Source organism: Epinephelus fuscoguttatus, linkage group LG2 (genome assembly GCF_011397635.1).
Source record: "Epinephelus fuscoguttatus linkage group LG2, E.fuscoguttatus.final_Chr_v1".
NCBI classification, from domain to species: Eukaryota; Metazoa; Chordata; class Actinopteri; order Perciformes; family Serranidae; genus Epinephelus; species Epinephelus fuscoguttatus.
The window spans coordinates 27,704,941-27,718,472 of NC_064753.1; the positions used below are offsets into that span (position 1 = coordinate 27,704,941).

Sequence of the window (13,532 nt, forward strand, 5' to 3'; positions counted from 1 at the left end):
TTACTTAACAGGGGACTCCAGGACATTAAAACCAGAGTGGAGAGCCCTATTAGCTGCAAAGTAATGGCTCCCTGCTGTTACAGGTTATTATCTCAACTTGAACATTCCACTTTTAATGGATGTGAAAGTTACCACGTGCAGTACAGTGCAAGTGAAAAGTTCTGTAACAGCTCTCTAACATCTCCAAACGGCTGCTTTTGTTTGTTTGTTTGTTTACGTATGTGTATGTGTGTTAGTTAAAAAGAATCAGCGAGCACCCTCTGCTGCTCCCTCTGGCCCACTCACGGAACGCAAAAGTTTTGTCTCTCTTTGTTCTTCTATTTGAAATTGACAGAAACTTCACACCAAGCTGCCAGACCTGCAGCTGCAGAGCGGACACAGCCAGGGCTTGACAAGGCTTGACAGTGATGATTGGCAAAGTAGGAAACTTGTGCTTTTTATCAGGCAGCTTGTCCCGACAGGTATCGAGCGTGGGGAAACATCTTTATAAAAGGTGTGGGCAGAAGGTGTGAGTATGTGTGTGTGTGTGTCTCTCTCTCTCTGCGTGCTTGTGTATTTCCACCCTTGTTGGGACCAATAAAGGATTTATAGTGAACACATTCTTCAAGTTCTGTTTTAAGGTAAATATTTGGTTTTCTGGTTGGGGTCAGGAAAGATTTTGTCTGTATGTAGGATACAGGTTGGGATTAGGGGTGTAGTTGTTATGGTTAAGGTCAGAGTCAGTGCCAGGGTGAGGTTTATAGATCTTTAGGCCCTGAACGTTTTCAGCAAAGCCCAAGAATCTTCACTGTTCAACACACAAGGCATCTTTTGCTCTCAGACGAGATCAGCTTCTGATTCCTGGCAGTCAGGTCACTAAAATGGAGCAAGTAAACACAATGCAGGACAGCTACATTTACTAAAACTTCAGAAAGTGCTCACATAATTTTTCTTACATACTGTGGTATTCACTAATACTTTCTGGTGATTTTGCCTCTTTTTGTTGTTGTTTTCTGTCTCTTTGTAGTCATTTTTATGACTTTAAGGTTGTTTCGTCCCTTTATGTAGTTAATCTGTCTCTTTTCAGTTCCTTTCCATCTCTTTGTAGTCCTTTTGAGTCTGTTCCTGGTCGGTACGTGTCTCTTTGAGCAGCATATTGCAGGTGAAGGTCAAGGAGGGGCCCTTACACTTTGGGCACTTGGCATTTTGCGTGCACATGCATCGTTTATCTACATGAACATGCAGACTGATTATAAAAAGTAAACATGATGTGAGAAAAAGCAGACACCACTTTGTCCCTGATAATGATGATACTGAAGTGTTGAAGTCCCTGCCGCTCCCTCCCACAGACCCCAAACAATGAGTGCTGCCAGATGACAACGCCCCACAGGTGTGCCTTAACAGATCATGTTACCAGTTTGTTCATTCAGTGGCAGCTGATGATAATTGTTCACTTATTTGGTTGTTTGTTGTTGTTGTTGTTGTTGTTGTTGGCGATTTGCTTTGTTTGCCATAGCATTTAATTCAGTCAGATTACAGGCTAAGATAAATATGTTGTACATTGTTTAGATTATAGCAATGCTTTATAGATGTTAAAGGAGGCACGAGCTGTTTTAACAATTTACTGTGTAATAATACCATTAATAATTTGTTTATCCATGTTGTACTTATCTATATTGCAATATTCACTTCATTGATGCTTGACTCTAGACCAACTCAAAGATATAAGGTCTATGCATTAGATCTCCACTGTCCCTACAACTGCGCCAGGTTAAGGTTATGATACTGTCAATAGTGGCTCTTTTCCATACACATGTGCTGGCTTGGCTTGACTCAGTTTGACTCGGTGTGTCAGCTCAGCCATCAGGGATTTGCCTCTGCGTGCTACAGGGCTACTCACTTGAAGGTGCATCCTTCTTAGAGCTGTTTACTATTGTCAAAGCAGCTACTTATCATCTTTTGAGGCTGTTGTTGTGATTTTGCTAGGCATCTGCCACTAACTGCTTGAAAACAGAGAAGGAATGACAAAATGACTGTTTAAACATGTCTGAATTACCTGTGAATGATGACGAAGGCTGTCTGATGTAAACTCAGAGCATTAAAACTGGTAATGTAAACATAATTCAAGGCAGCATGGTGTGACTCAGTGCATCTAGAAGTACAATTATATCTGTTAGTATGTGTTTGTGTTTCCTAACTGTTATAATTTCTCATTAAAAATAAACTGTATTCGGCTGATTGTGTCTCTGTCACATACAATACATCCATGGGCGTATTTATACATATATTAAAAACAATCACACTTCCTATATAGCAGGTTATATTTTAGTGTCAGTATGTGTGGGAAGCAACTAAATGCAGAATAAGGCTTTAAAATAATGATGGCGCAGTGAGTTCTCTATATTTGTGAAGATGAATTGGTCCAAAACTCCTGTTGTGTGACCTCTTACACTTATCCAGAAGGCCCTCAAAAGCTCTTTGCTGTTGGCTCTGGTTTAAATAAAGTCACACTCTGGCGAGAGATGAAATGATTAAGATTTAAAAAGGGTTTTGTCCTTTAAGTTTCACTCGTAGCACAGGGATCCAGTCTAATCTGATTCTATTAATTGAAGTGTTACCTACCTGTCAAAATATTGTGCCATATTAATTTACTGAAGAGCACTTGTATTGGGTTGCACAATATTGAACAAGCCCTGTTATTATGTCTACATCTTGTACATACATGGTTACACAGAAAACGTTTAGGCTTACTGAATCTAGTCCACCTCTCTGGTGTATTCCCAAACATTATATTTTCTATGCTACCACGACTGGCTTGTGAGATCATGGTTAATGAACCAACAGCTCTCCTCACCACATCTGACACATGTGATATCTTACACATGCATCATTTCCTCTTGCTTCCCTGTGTGTATAGGCATGCTTAGCAGGAATGGTGCCCCATGCCACCAAAAATGGACTCTAGCAGCATGTAGAAAGTGCTCAGAGAGGATGTAAACTTTCTCTCTCTGATGCACAGCACCAACATGAAGCCATTCTGTGAGTGGTGCCCTCAACTTTATCAAAACAAAATGTTTTAAAATTGTTCAAAAAGTACAGGATTGAGCTGTTCATTTTTTAAAAACAAATTATGCTGGTAAAGTAAGACAGAATATAAATCCATTATGGTGCCTGACAGTGAACAGATGCGGGACAGGAAAAAACAAAGTCAAAGAACACAGACATCCATTTCACCCATCAATTTGCCATCCATTACTTCTGTCAGCTCTCACTGGCCATTAGCCACAAACTTCCCCTTTCTTGATGTCCAGCAATCTAGACAATTTAATTCACCAGAGCATCGAGGTCGAAAGCACAATGTAAGAAATCTACCGTGATGGTGGATTTTCCGGCATATTTCCCATACTTCAGCAACAAAGGCTTCACCATCTTCTTTTGGGCCACGATCTGCAAAGAGCAAGATAAACACATTGTTGCCCTTGAGCCTTCCTCAGCAGTAAAACACAGAGCAGAGGGATCTGAGTCATCAATACCAACGTCGGGTATATTTACTACTGACATCACAAAGGGAGATGCTTCTGTATGTTTAAGGTGTTTCATTACAGACAAATCACAGTGTTAGGACACAATACCAGCTAATACAAGTCAATAAAATGGCAAAGTAAGACAGTATCATTTGCCTACCTGGCCAAGAGTACACTCCACCCCACCCAGGAAGTCATCATCGCGGGTCCCGATGCTGTGAGTTCCATGGATGTCATACACTTCAAATCGCAGCTTCTGAACCTCCTCAAAATAGTAGTCCCATGTGAAAACCTTGGCAAAGACCGGGTGCAAGTTGCTCTTGATCACTTCCGTCCTGTCCAGCTGAGAGAGAACACACGCTTCAATATATTAAAACATTGTAATATTGCTTATTTTAACTTACTATGAATGTGATTAAAGGGGTACTCCAACCCCAAATGATCATTTGCATATCAGTTAGCCCCCCAGTGTTTTATTTTGAATTCATGAGGAAAACTTATTATCTTGTTTGCCTTGGATGAATTAAGAATCCAAAAATGGAAAAAAATCATAGATGAATTGAAGTCATAGGGGTCCGTGTTTAATTACAACAGCAAAACCATATCAAAACATCCATTTGCAAACATTCACACAACTCAGATCCAGGTCTCATTTATCTAGTTGTATGCTCAACACTCCCCAAACACATGCATTCTCACTAAAATTTTACTATTCAAAACACTTCCACATAACCAGTCGCATGCACATCTCAGTAGCGCACCTTGGCAAGTGTGTGCATTTGATTTCTGCTCATGCATTCCAGATTGTTCTTTGACCAGGAAGTGACAAGCATGAGTGAGCAGGCTGTTCTCATGCACTGTTGTTAAGTTTTCCCATGAACAGTAATGCCCCAAAATTCGTACATATCCCACATAATCATGAGCCATTAATTCATGCGTAACCCATGTATTTTGGAGGGCTGCGATCAAGTGACCAATGGGCTGATGAGACTAAAGAAGAAGGCAGTCCCAGCAGCACCCATAAGGAGGCAGGTTGGGGCAGTGGATGTGTCACAAAATACAGGACTTTTCCCAGGAGACCAATGTTCAAAACTATGTGAACTTGGAGTGAACGTTACGTAATTGATGTAAAGTTCAGTAACAATCTGAAGTTACGAAGATTAGGTTGAGGAAAAAAAACATGGTGACAACGTACCTTTGAATCATTTTAAGGTATGTTGTCACCATGTTTCTTTTCCTCAACCTAATCTTCGTAACTTCAGATTGTTACTGAACTTTACAATAATTACGTAACATCATTTGTGGGGTGCTAATTCGTAGGATATCATACAAACTGTTGTATGAGGACTCCTGACCAGTGAACAAAATGGGAGGTGGGATTTCAGTGGAATTCACAGTGTTTTGAATACTTAGATTTTAGGGAAAATGCATGTGTGTGGGAGGTGCTGAGCATACAACTGGATAAATGAGATTTGGAATATACTGCATGAGTTGTGTGAGAGTTTGTAAATTGACATTTTAATAAGTGTGGCGGTTGTTAAGCCTCCTATGACTTTAATTCATCAAGAGTTATCTCAATATTTGGATTCTGAATTCAACATGGAGCCATGCAAGAAAAACAGCATCTTCATGAATTCAGCGTAATGCAAGGTGAGTAATTGATATACAAATGGTCATTTTGTGGGTGAAGCATTCCTTTAAAAGCAATAATATACTTTGTGGAGCTACAGCACTTATACAGATTATAATCTATATAATTTCACAGCAAGATCTCACATAAACAGGACTGGAAAATATGACTTTTTCTATCGTCGTACTTATTTTGAGGAACACCAGTGTCTACAGAAGGGCAAGTGATATTACATTCCGTCAAGAGGATGATGTGAGAGAAGATTGGAGGGCTCTGACATTTAATCTCAGCGTACAGAAAACGTCCATGCTTGTCTTTCAGTGCCTGACAAGGAAAAGCTGAGCTCTCTGAGGCCCCATCTGCTCATGATGTAGGATTTAGCTCTCACACAGCTCCACGAACGTTTTTATGCTGCCCAATTTGTCACAAGGACAAATCATCTTTGAACATGATATTTACATCTACAGAGGTTATTTTCTGTCATTAAATGATGACATGCATGCAGCAGACCTCACAATTTTCATGATATGCTGCAGTTATGTTTATATTTAATGCATGATTTGGGGATTCAAAGCCAAATCTATGAAATTATACACCACAAAGGAGAACAGACCGGTGTCCAAAGTCATTACTTCACCGTCCGTGGAGCAAGTCCAGACTTGTGTCATGATGACCTCAGACACTGGTGAAATTGCTCTCTTGTTTCTCATCTTGTGGCTTTGGCAGTGATAGCCTTTTTCAGATAAGCATAATGTTTGAACCTCTCTCTAAAGCTGTTTGTATTCTTTCCCCAATCTTCCCATTACTTTCCATATGTTAAAACAAGTTCAACACTGTGAATACCTTCCAGGAGAGACTGTCTGGAAATGCGCACCATTATCTCAATTTTCAAATCATTATTTGATCTCCCCCTCTTTATGACAGCAGGCTTTCCACCTCGCTTACGGGTGTGTTGTGATGTTGATGGACATCATGTAAATGATATTCCCTGTTTGGGGTTTTGATGATGTTGGAAAGCGCTGTCTAACATGCTGGTCTAAAATCTCTCATAAGTGTTCAGTTGGCTTGAGATCCAGACACTGTAAAGGCTTTAAAACCATGATTTATGTTTTTATAATATATTTTCATACTCATCGAACCATTCGACCCCTTTGAGTGAGAGCATTATCATCCTGACAGAGACCAGTCCCATCAGGATGGAAATATTTCATCATAAAAAAAAGTGATGACTTACTTCATGTATAACTGTATTGATCTGCAGTGACTCCTCCGTCTAATGGAACAAGTGGACCATGCAAATAAAACTCAGCTTCTCTTAAGAAGCAGCTTCTCTGTCTTCTATTTTCATTTATTTTGTTTTTTTTCCTTATTTGTAACTGTCTGCATTATAAAACCTAAAATGACACAATCCTTGTTTATTTCATTATCTATAGTTGTTACTAAGGATGCACGATATTCAACACATTCTCACTCCCAACCATACATCCATTTTCATCCTTTTTATCCAGGGCTGACTCGTGGGGGCAGCGGGCCAAGCAAAGCACCCCAGACGTCCCTCTCCCCAGCAGTGCTTTCCAGCTCCTCCTGTGGGACCCCAAGGTGTTCCCAGGCCAGATGAGATATGTAATCCCTCCAGCGCGTCATGGGTCTACCCCAGGGCCTTCTACCAGTGGGACCTCCAACGGGAGGCACCTAAGAGGCATCCTGATCACCTCAACTGACCCCTTTCGATGCAAAGGGCAGCGCTACTCCGAGTTCCCTCCAGATGTCAGAGCTCCTTACCCTATCTCCAAAGCTGAGCCCAACCACCCGGACATTTCGTCCGTTTGTAATTTTTTCGATAACTACCCAGAGCTCATGACCATAGGTGAGGGTTGGGACATAGATGGGCCAGTAGATTGAAAGCTTCACCATCTGGCTCAGCTCGCTCTTCACCACAAAGATTCCCAACTTGTCAAATACCAACATTTGGTCTGTGGCCCTAAACATTAAATTATGACACCCTAGGTAACCCTCCCTCAGGGACAGCATGCAACATGCATTGTGTCCTTTCACAACAAACCTGTGACCTGTGAAAATGTCCGTTTTCGTAAGTAATGTACAGTTTCCACTTGTTAAATGCATACAGTCTCTTTTCAAAATAAACTTAGAACGAAGGTCAAAAACTTTGCTTTTAGGTTTATTTCCTCAGGTTAAGATGACAAAAGAACAGGTAAGAAAAAAAATCATCATGGTTTGGCTTGAATAACTAAGTTTCTTACTAATGTAATGTAACGTCATGTGACACACGTCACATACGTCACTAGCATGCTACACATACTAACAAAACTGACCAAGCGTCAGTATTTGACAAGTTGGGAGTGAGACTGGGTTGCAATATTTGATTTATGACAATATCTGATAGGCTGATATTTTCCAACTCATTTTGGCCAATTGGTGATGTCGATTCTGATATATGCTCAAGTGTCCATTCGTTCATTCATTTTCCGTAACCGCATATCCCATGAGGGGTTGCGAGAGTGCTGGAGCTTATCCTAGCTGACATTGGGGGAGAGGCGGGGTACACCCTGGACAGGTCGCCAGACTATCACAGGGCTGACACATAGAGACAGACAACCATTCACACTCACATTCACACCTTCAGCCAATTTAGAGTCACCAATTAATCTGCATGTCTTTGGACTGTGGGAGGAAGCTGGAGAAAACCCACGCTGACATGTGGAGAGCATGCAAACTCCGCACAGAAGGGCCCCCCAACTGTAGGGTTTAAACCCCCAACCGAAACAAAAACCCTCTTGCTGTGAGGCAACAATGCTGACCACTGCACCACCATGACACCGAATGCTCATGTGTTTTTTCCTTAATTGTAGAGAACATCAAGTCTCTCCTTTGGTAGAATTAACATATCAAATGCGCCTGCTATTACTGTGGTGATCCACTGGCAGATGCAGACACAAAATACAATGCTTTTCAAAATGTTCACATTCACTGGGCAAAAAAAACTACTTTGACAAATAAACTGATTCTATCTTAACAGGTTTGGATGATGCTCCCCCTGAGATAATTGTGACAACAGGCACAACCAGTGCAGAAATGCCCATTTCAGGTTGATTCTGATAATTCATTTCAAAGCCTTTATGTTCTGATACCAATGATGTGTCAATATTATCGTGCACCCCTTGTTTTCTCACTGTTGCCAGCTTACCGCTGAGGAATGACGTCTGCCTGAAACATCCCTGCACGAATAAACAATCTAATTGGACTGCTGTCCTGCTGTTGACATTTGATTTTTGTTTTCCAGCATTCAGCACCCTTCTGCACAGAACTTATTACCAATTTGCAATTCAATTTGTTGGTTAGTAAATGTTAAAACGTATCACATTAAAATCTAGGGTTCTGTTTTGTCACATCTTCATTTGCCTGAACTGAGAAATAAACAGCGCTGGGTTGGAGATAAACACACTTTGGTCTCTGTCACGGTTTAAGATGAATAACATGACAAGTTCTTTGGTTAACATCCGCCTCATTATGAAAACAATGATAATGTAAGACAATAATAAATGCGATGGATGGCTAGTAGCAGGGATTGCTCTACTGTTTCCTTTTCACTCTGGCAAACATCACAAAGAAAGAAAAGAACTTCCAGCTAGGACTTGGCTTCTTCAGTCTCATTCATCCCCATTTCTCTTTATTGTCTGCTCTTGCTCGTTTCTTCCTCCTTGCTTTGTGCCATCTGGACGGACAGATTTGGGATGAGTCTGATGAGCCTGTTTGTTGATGAAAGCTTATCAGTGCAACGGAGGATAGGTTGTGCCGAAAGTCTGTGACGCCTGTTTGTTGTTGGTGTGGGGCCAGAATTATAGAGAGATCTCTGACATGGAAAATTAAGGCTTTCTCTAATCAGTTCTGCCAGGTAGGCAGAGCATTATCGCTGCAGCTCGATCACAACAAGCCCCAGTAGCTTAGGTGAGATATCAGCAGTAAGATCAGGTTTTGAATTAACTCACTATCATGGAAATACGTACAGTCCGGTTTACACAAAAAGATGAGGCATCTGCTGTGGGAGAAAAACGTCAAGTCATCTCCACCCTGCCTCTGCCTCTGTCCTTGCAAGCAAACAGGTGGTGAAATAATGTAATAATGAAATAAACGCAGCTCGACAAATAGCAGCTGTGAGTCAGTGGGGCCATACAGTGTGAGCTATGGAGTTATGAGTGGGCACAGCATCTTACTCAGTTGTTGACGTAAGTAAACAATTTGCACAGGCAACGGTGCCTCCCTGTGCTGAGGGATCTGACAGTGGAGGACTGGACAACTTGCGTACTCTGTCATGTCAATAGATAGATAGATAGATAGATAGATAGATAGATAGATAGATAGATAGATAGATTTGTTCACCCTCCTCCTGCAGCTCTCCCTTCTCCACCCTGTCCCCCTCCCACCAGATAACCACAGTATATCCATATGCATGCGCTTCAAACAGTAAGCCATGTGTTCCCCATACATAGATTTATTTAATTTTATTTCATTGTAAACTTGCACACAGCTCATTAACTCAACTCCTCCTTGCCCTCTTTTCTCTCTATCTGTTTATTAGACCACAAATGAGACGTAGAATTTGCCAGCAATTCCACAGTTCCCTCGCCTCGGCTCTCCCGAGGATTCTCCGCCATTGAATGAGGCGTTCATCGAAGGGGACGTGCACGCATATCTGCATTTGTAGGACAGCCAATAGGAACGCCTTCTCTCTGAATTTACCAGTGATTGGCCAAAGTCTTACAGGCTACATTTTCTAAAGCCTAAAAAAAGGAGCCATGGGGAGGTGCAAATGACTTTTCTCTCAGACCACTTGAATTGCATTTGAGCTTAAAGTTCACTATGGGATTTTTGCCCAACTTCCTACCCCATCTTTGAGTATTATTCATATTTTATAAGATGGCTGTGTGTTTTGTGTGTAATATGGGTATCTTCCTAGTAACTAGTAACTACAGTACATCCATCAGAGCAACCCAATTGCCAGAATAAATGTTGGCATTGTTGACATTTATACATTTCATATGTAGCCCCTGTGTTAAAAATTCATGTTCCTTTCCATTTCAATTTTAAATTTTATGTTTGAAAGCATGGTTAGGTTTAGGCACCAAAAAACCTCCCAGTTAGGATGAGAAAAACCTCATGTTTGGGCCAAAAATATAAATTTTGGTCTGCGAGTGCCAACGTTTTATTCTGGAAACTGGCAAAAAATATTAACTATAGCAGAAATGGAAAGACTCAAGTAAAGTACAAATACCTAAAATTGTACTTCAGTACGATGCATTTGTAATACTGTGCTGCATGTGTCTATTCTTTCAAATCATACAAAACTGGCTCACTTAGTAAAGCTAAAAACAGGACCCTCGCACATGTTTCATTGAACCCAGGTCAATCATCTCATGTAACAACCTCCTATCAAATTACAACCAAGAAAAATCCATAACTACGTGCTCGACACTGTCAGCCAAGTGTTTTTATCATGATAGTATCTCGAGGTTCCACATTCATACATCCCAAACATCAAACAACCAAAGTCTCCCATGTGGCAGGAATCTGGCGGAGTTACACTTAATTATTATCTCCCATTTCCCTGAAAAGATAGCTTTTTGTTGGATGAAGAGTAGCGTGGGGAGAGAAAGAAAAAAAAATCTATATAATTAGATATCCTCTGCCACGTTTTAACACATCCTCTTCTTAATGGAGACCTGTGCTTTGGCTTTCCCCTCATGAACCAAATGACTTAATTAACAGGGAAATGAGAGACCTGCTGCCTACGCTCCAAATCAGCTTGGGACCAATCCAAGAAAGTAAACATTTTCACCTGGAACACAACTCATCGCATTACCAACCCACTGTTTGCCCACATATGTAGACCAGTGGAATATATATTTATATATATATTGATATATATACAGGGAAGGCAGCACAATGTGTTGTAAATTAGTGAACTATGGAGACAGCCAGTGCTCACTCTCTCCCTGCATATGCACTCTCCATTTGACATTTTTAATTCGGAGTCAGACAGCTGTTGTGTAAGCCATGATCTTTTCCGAAAGAGTGAAAAACAGCTGCAAGTTCAGCAAACCATTAACAGATTTATCTCCCTGGTTGATGATTTACGACAACACAGGTTTAGGGATAACTGGAGTGGGACCGAAAATTCATCCCGAAGTAAAACATTTCACACATCACCACTGCTTCGTGTTAAACTCTGAGCTTATCTGTGGCACTGGACAACAAAGGGAAGGCTGGCCAACTGTGCTCTCCAGTCTGTGTAACCATTAGGAAAACATGTTGCTCAGATCACCTCCAGGCACTGTAATGTGAATAATTTGAACTCTTATGTATGTGTTATTCAGGACACGACTCTTTACACATTAAATAATGTGGTTAATGAATCAGGGAGATTAAAAATAGATGGTGAATTAATTTTTAAAGGCTATATACTGCTGCCTATAGAAGTGGTGGTTGAGGCTCTCACTTTTTTCCCAAAAGGTCCAAACTGTGCACAGATTAAAGAAGAAACAAAAACAGGGGAAAGGGGACTCACCTCTGTCCACTGTCCGTTGTTCTGCACCATGAGTATGACACATGGGTCTGACTTGTTCAGCGTGTCTCGGTCCAGCAGGGCTTTGCAAGACACGCGCAGCTCTACTTTGGAGACGCAGGTAGCTGGACCGCTGAGGCTGGTCGCAGGGGAGGTGGCCTCCTGAACATCATTCATCCTGGCTCAGGGCGAGTGAAGCAGTGCGATGTGGTAGCTCCGAGGGATGGGAAAATGAAGTGGTGGGTTTCGTGGGATCTCAGTAAAGACGTGGCACGCTCACAGGAGACAGGCTCTTTTGACTTGGTGCAGATTTCATGAAAAGAACAGAGATTCCCGTTGAGTCCCGGGGGACCAGAGCAAAACCCAATCTGTTATTACTGCCTGTCAGAGCTATCCCCTTGCGAGGAGTATCATCTCACCTCGGTAATGACGGGAGACAGGACATGAAGGTGGCAGGGCTGTGCTTTGAGGAGCCAGGATCAGATCCCTGTAAAGATTCAGTTAAGTCAATCAAACCTGCTGCTTTTAAAAGCTCTGATCTCACAAAAGAAGGAGGCTATCTGCACAAATACACACAAAAACTTGATGGTATCATTTTTTGCATGCATCTGCTTTCATTGTTTCCAATTCCAACAATTTAAATGGCACAAAATTGGTATTTTCTCCCCTATTCAGTGGGTAAACAAGAGAAAGTGGCAGATATAATCAGGAATCCGGCAGGCACATGGCTGAGTGGCTTTATTGCACCAGGAGATAACATAAAACTGAGAGTAGGACTTTCATTTGTTGGAGCTCCAGTGTGGAAAGCATCCGCCCTGCTGAAGTGTCCTTGAGCAAAAGCGTGTCTGACCCTGCTGAACTGTTTGAGAGAGAGGAAGAAAAGTATGAGGGCGGGGGCTGCATTTGTTTCTACCAGCATCCTTCACTCTAAGTGTCACATTGTTCGGAGACAGAGTGTAGGTTTGGCTCTCAGCACCAGGGACAGCGCCCGTGTCTTTTCTTTTCTTTTTTTTTTTTCTTTTTTTTTTTTTTAATAGCCAGCTGTGAGTCTGGAAAACAGATGTTACCCAAAAGCATCAGTCTCAAACTTAACTCAATAAAACTCGGAATATAATCAGATTCAGAGGCTATGATATAAAACCCATGCAAAAGTTAGGCTATAAAAAAACCTCTGCGTAAAGCAACACGTCCGCCGCCGATTCAATTCAACAACTTAATCTAATAAAGGCGATACAGGAAACGCTCCTGGATGCTTTCTTAATAATTCATCACAATAAATCAACTCCGCTGCACATCTGAAATCCTCCTAAACCTGCGATCAGGGGCGCAAAACGACGGTCTAGCTTCCCTGATCATAATAATAAGCAAAGCGTCGCACTGAGCATGAAGACTTTGATAACATCGTTTGTCTTTGTCTTACTTCCAACAAGAAAACATGCAGCTGATCAATAACAACAAGCCACCGCACTTACAGCCCCTCATTCAAACCTATAAACTCTGCAAGTTAAAAAAAGAAGAAGGAGAAACTCACTTCCTACCTGTCGTTGTTCTTTACTTAAACACACTTGTTTTAATCCTCTCCCATAACACACTGCCTGATTTTTTTTTCTTCCTCCGCCGAAACTCATTGGTTAGACTGGTGAGGAGGGAGTAGGCTCCGCTTGTAGAGAGATGGGGGAGTGGAGAGGAGTCCAGCTGCTGATGTAAGGATGGGGCTTTCACTGGGACTCGATTATTGGGAGTTCTATTTTAAAAGCCGAGCAACAGGACGCGAGACCATGGAGATGCTTCACAGTGGCGTTTATTGATCATGATGAGT

At 41.5% G+C, this 13,532-nt stretch overlaps 1 protein-coding gene across 1 annotated transcript in view; it reads right to left on the bottom strand.

The window, feature by feature from the left end:
• cpne7 (copine VII) overlaps positions 1 to 13,532 on the bottom strand; it is a 40,031-nt gene extending 26,499 nt beyond the window's left edge. Inside the window, exons 1-5 of the mRNA XM_049559823.1 lie at positions 13,245 to 13,532; positions 12,133 to 12,200; positions 11,717 to 12,012; positions 3,664 to 3,846; positions 3,352 to 3,426 (exon numbers count right to left, since the gene is read on the bottom strand). Coding sequence (XP_049415780.1) covers positions 3,352 to 3,426; positions 3,664 to 3,846; positions 11,717 to 11,890 — 432 coding nt within the window. The 5' untranslated portion in view covers positions 11,891 to 12,012; positions 12,133 to 12,200; positions 13,245 to 13,532. The remainder of the gene's footprint in view (positions 1 to 3,351; positions 3,427 to 3,663; positions 3,847 to 11,716; positions 12,013 to 12,132; positions 12,201 to 13,244) is intronic.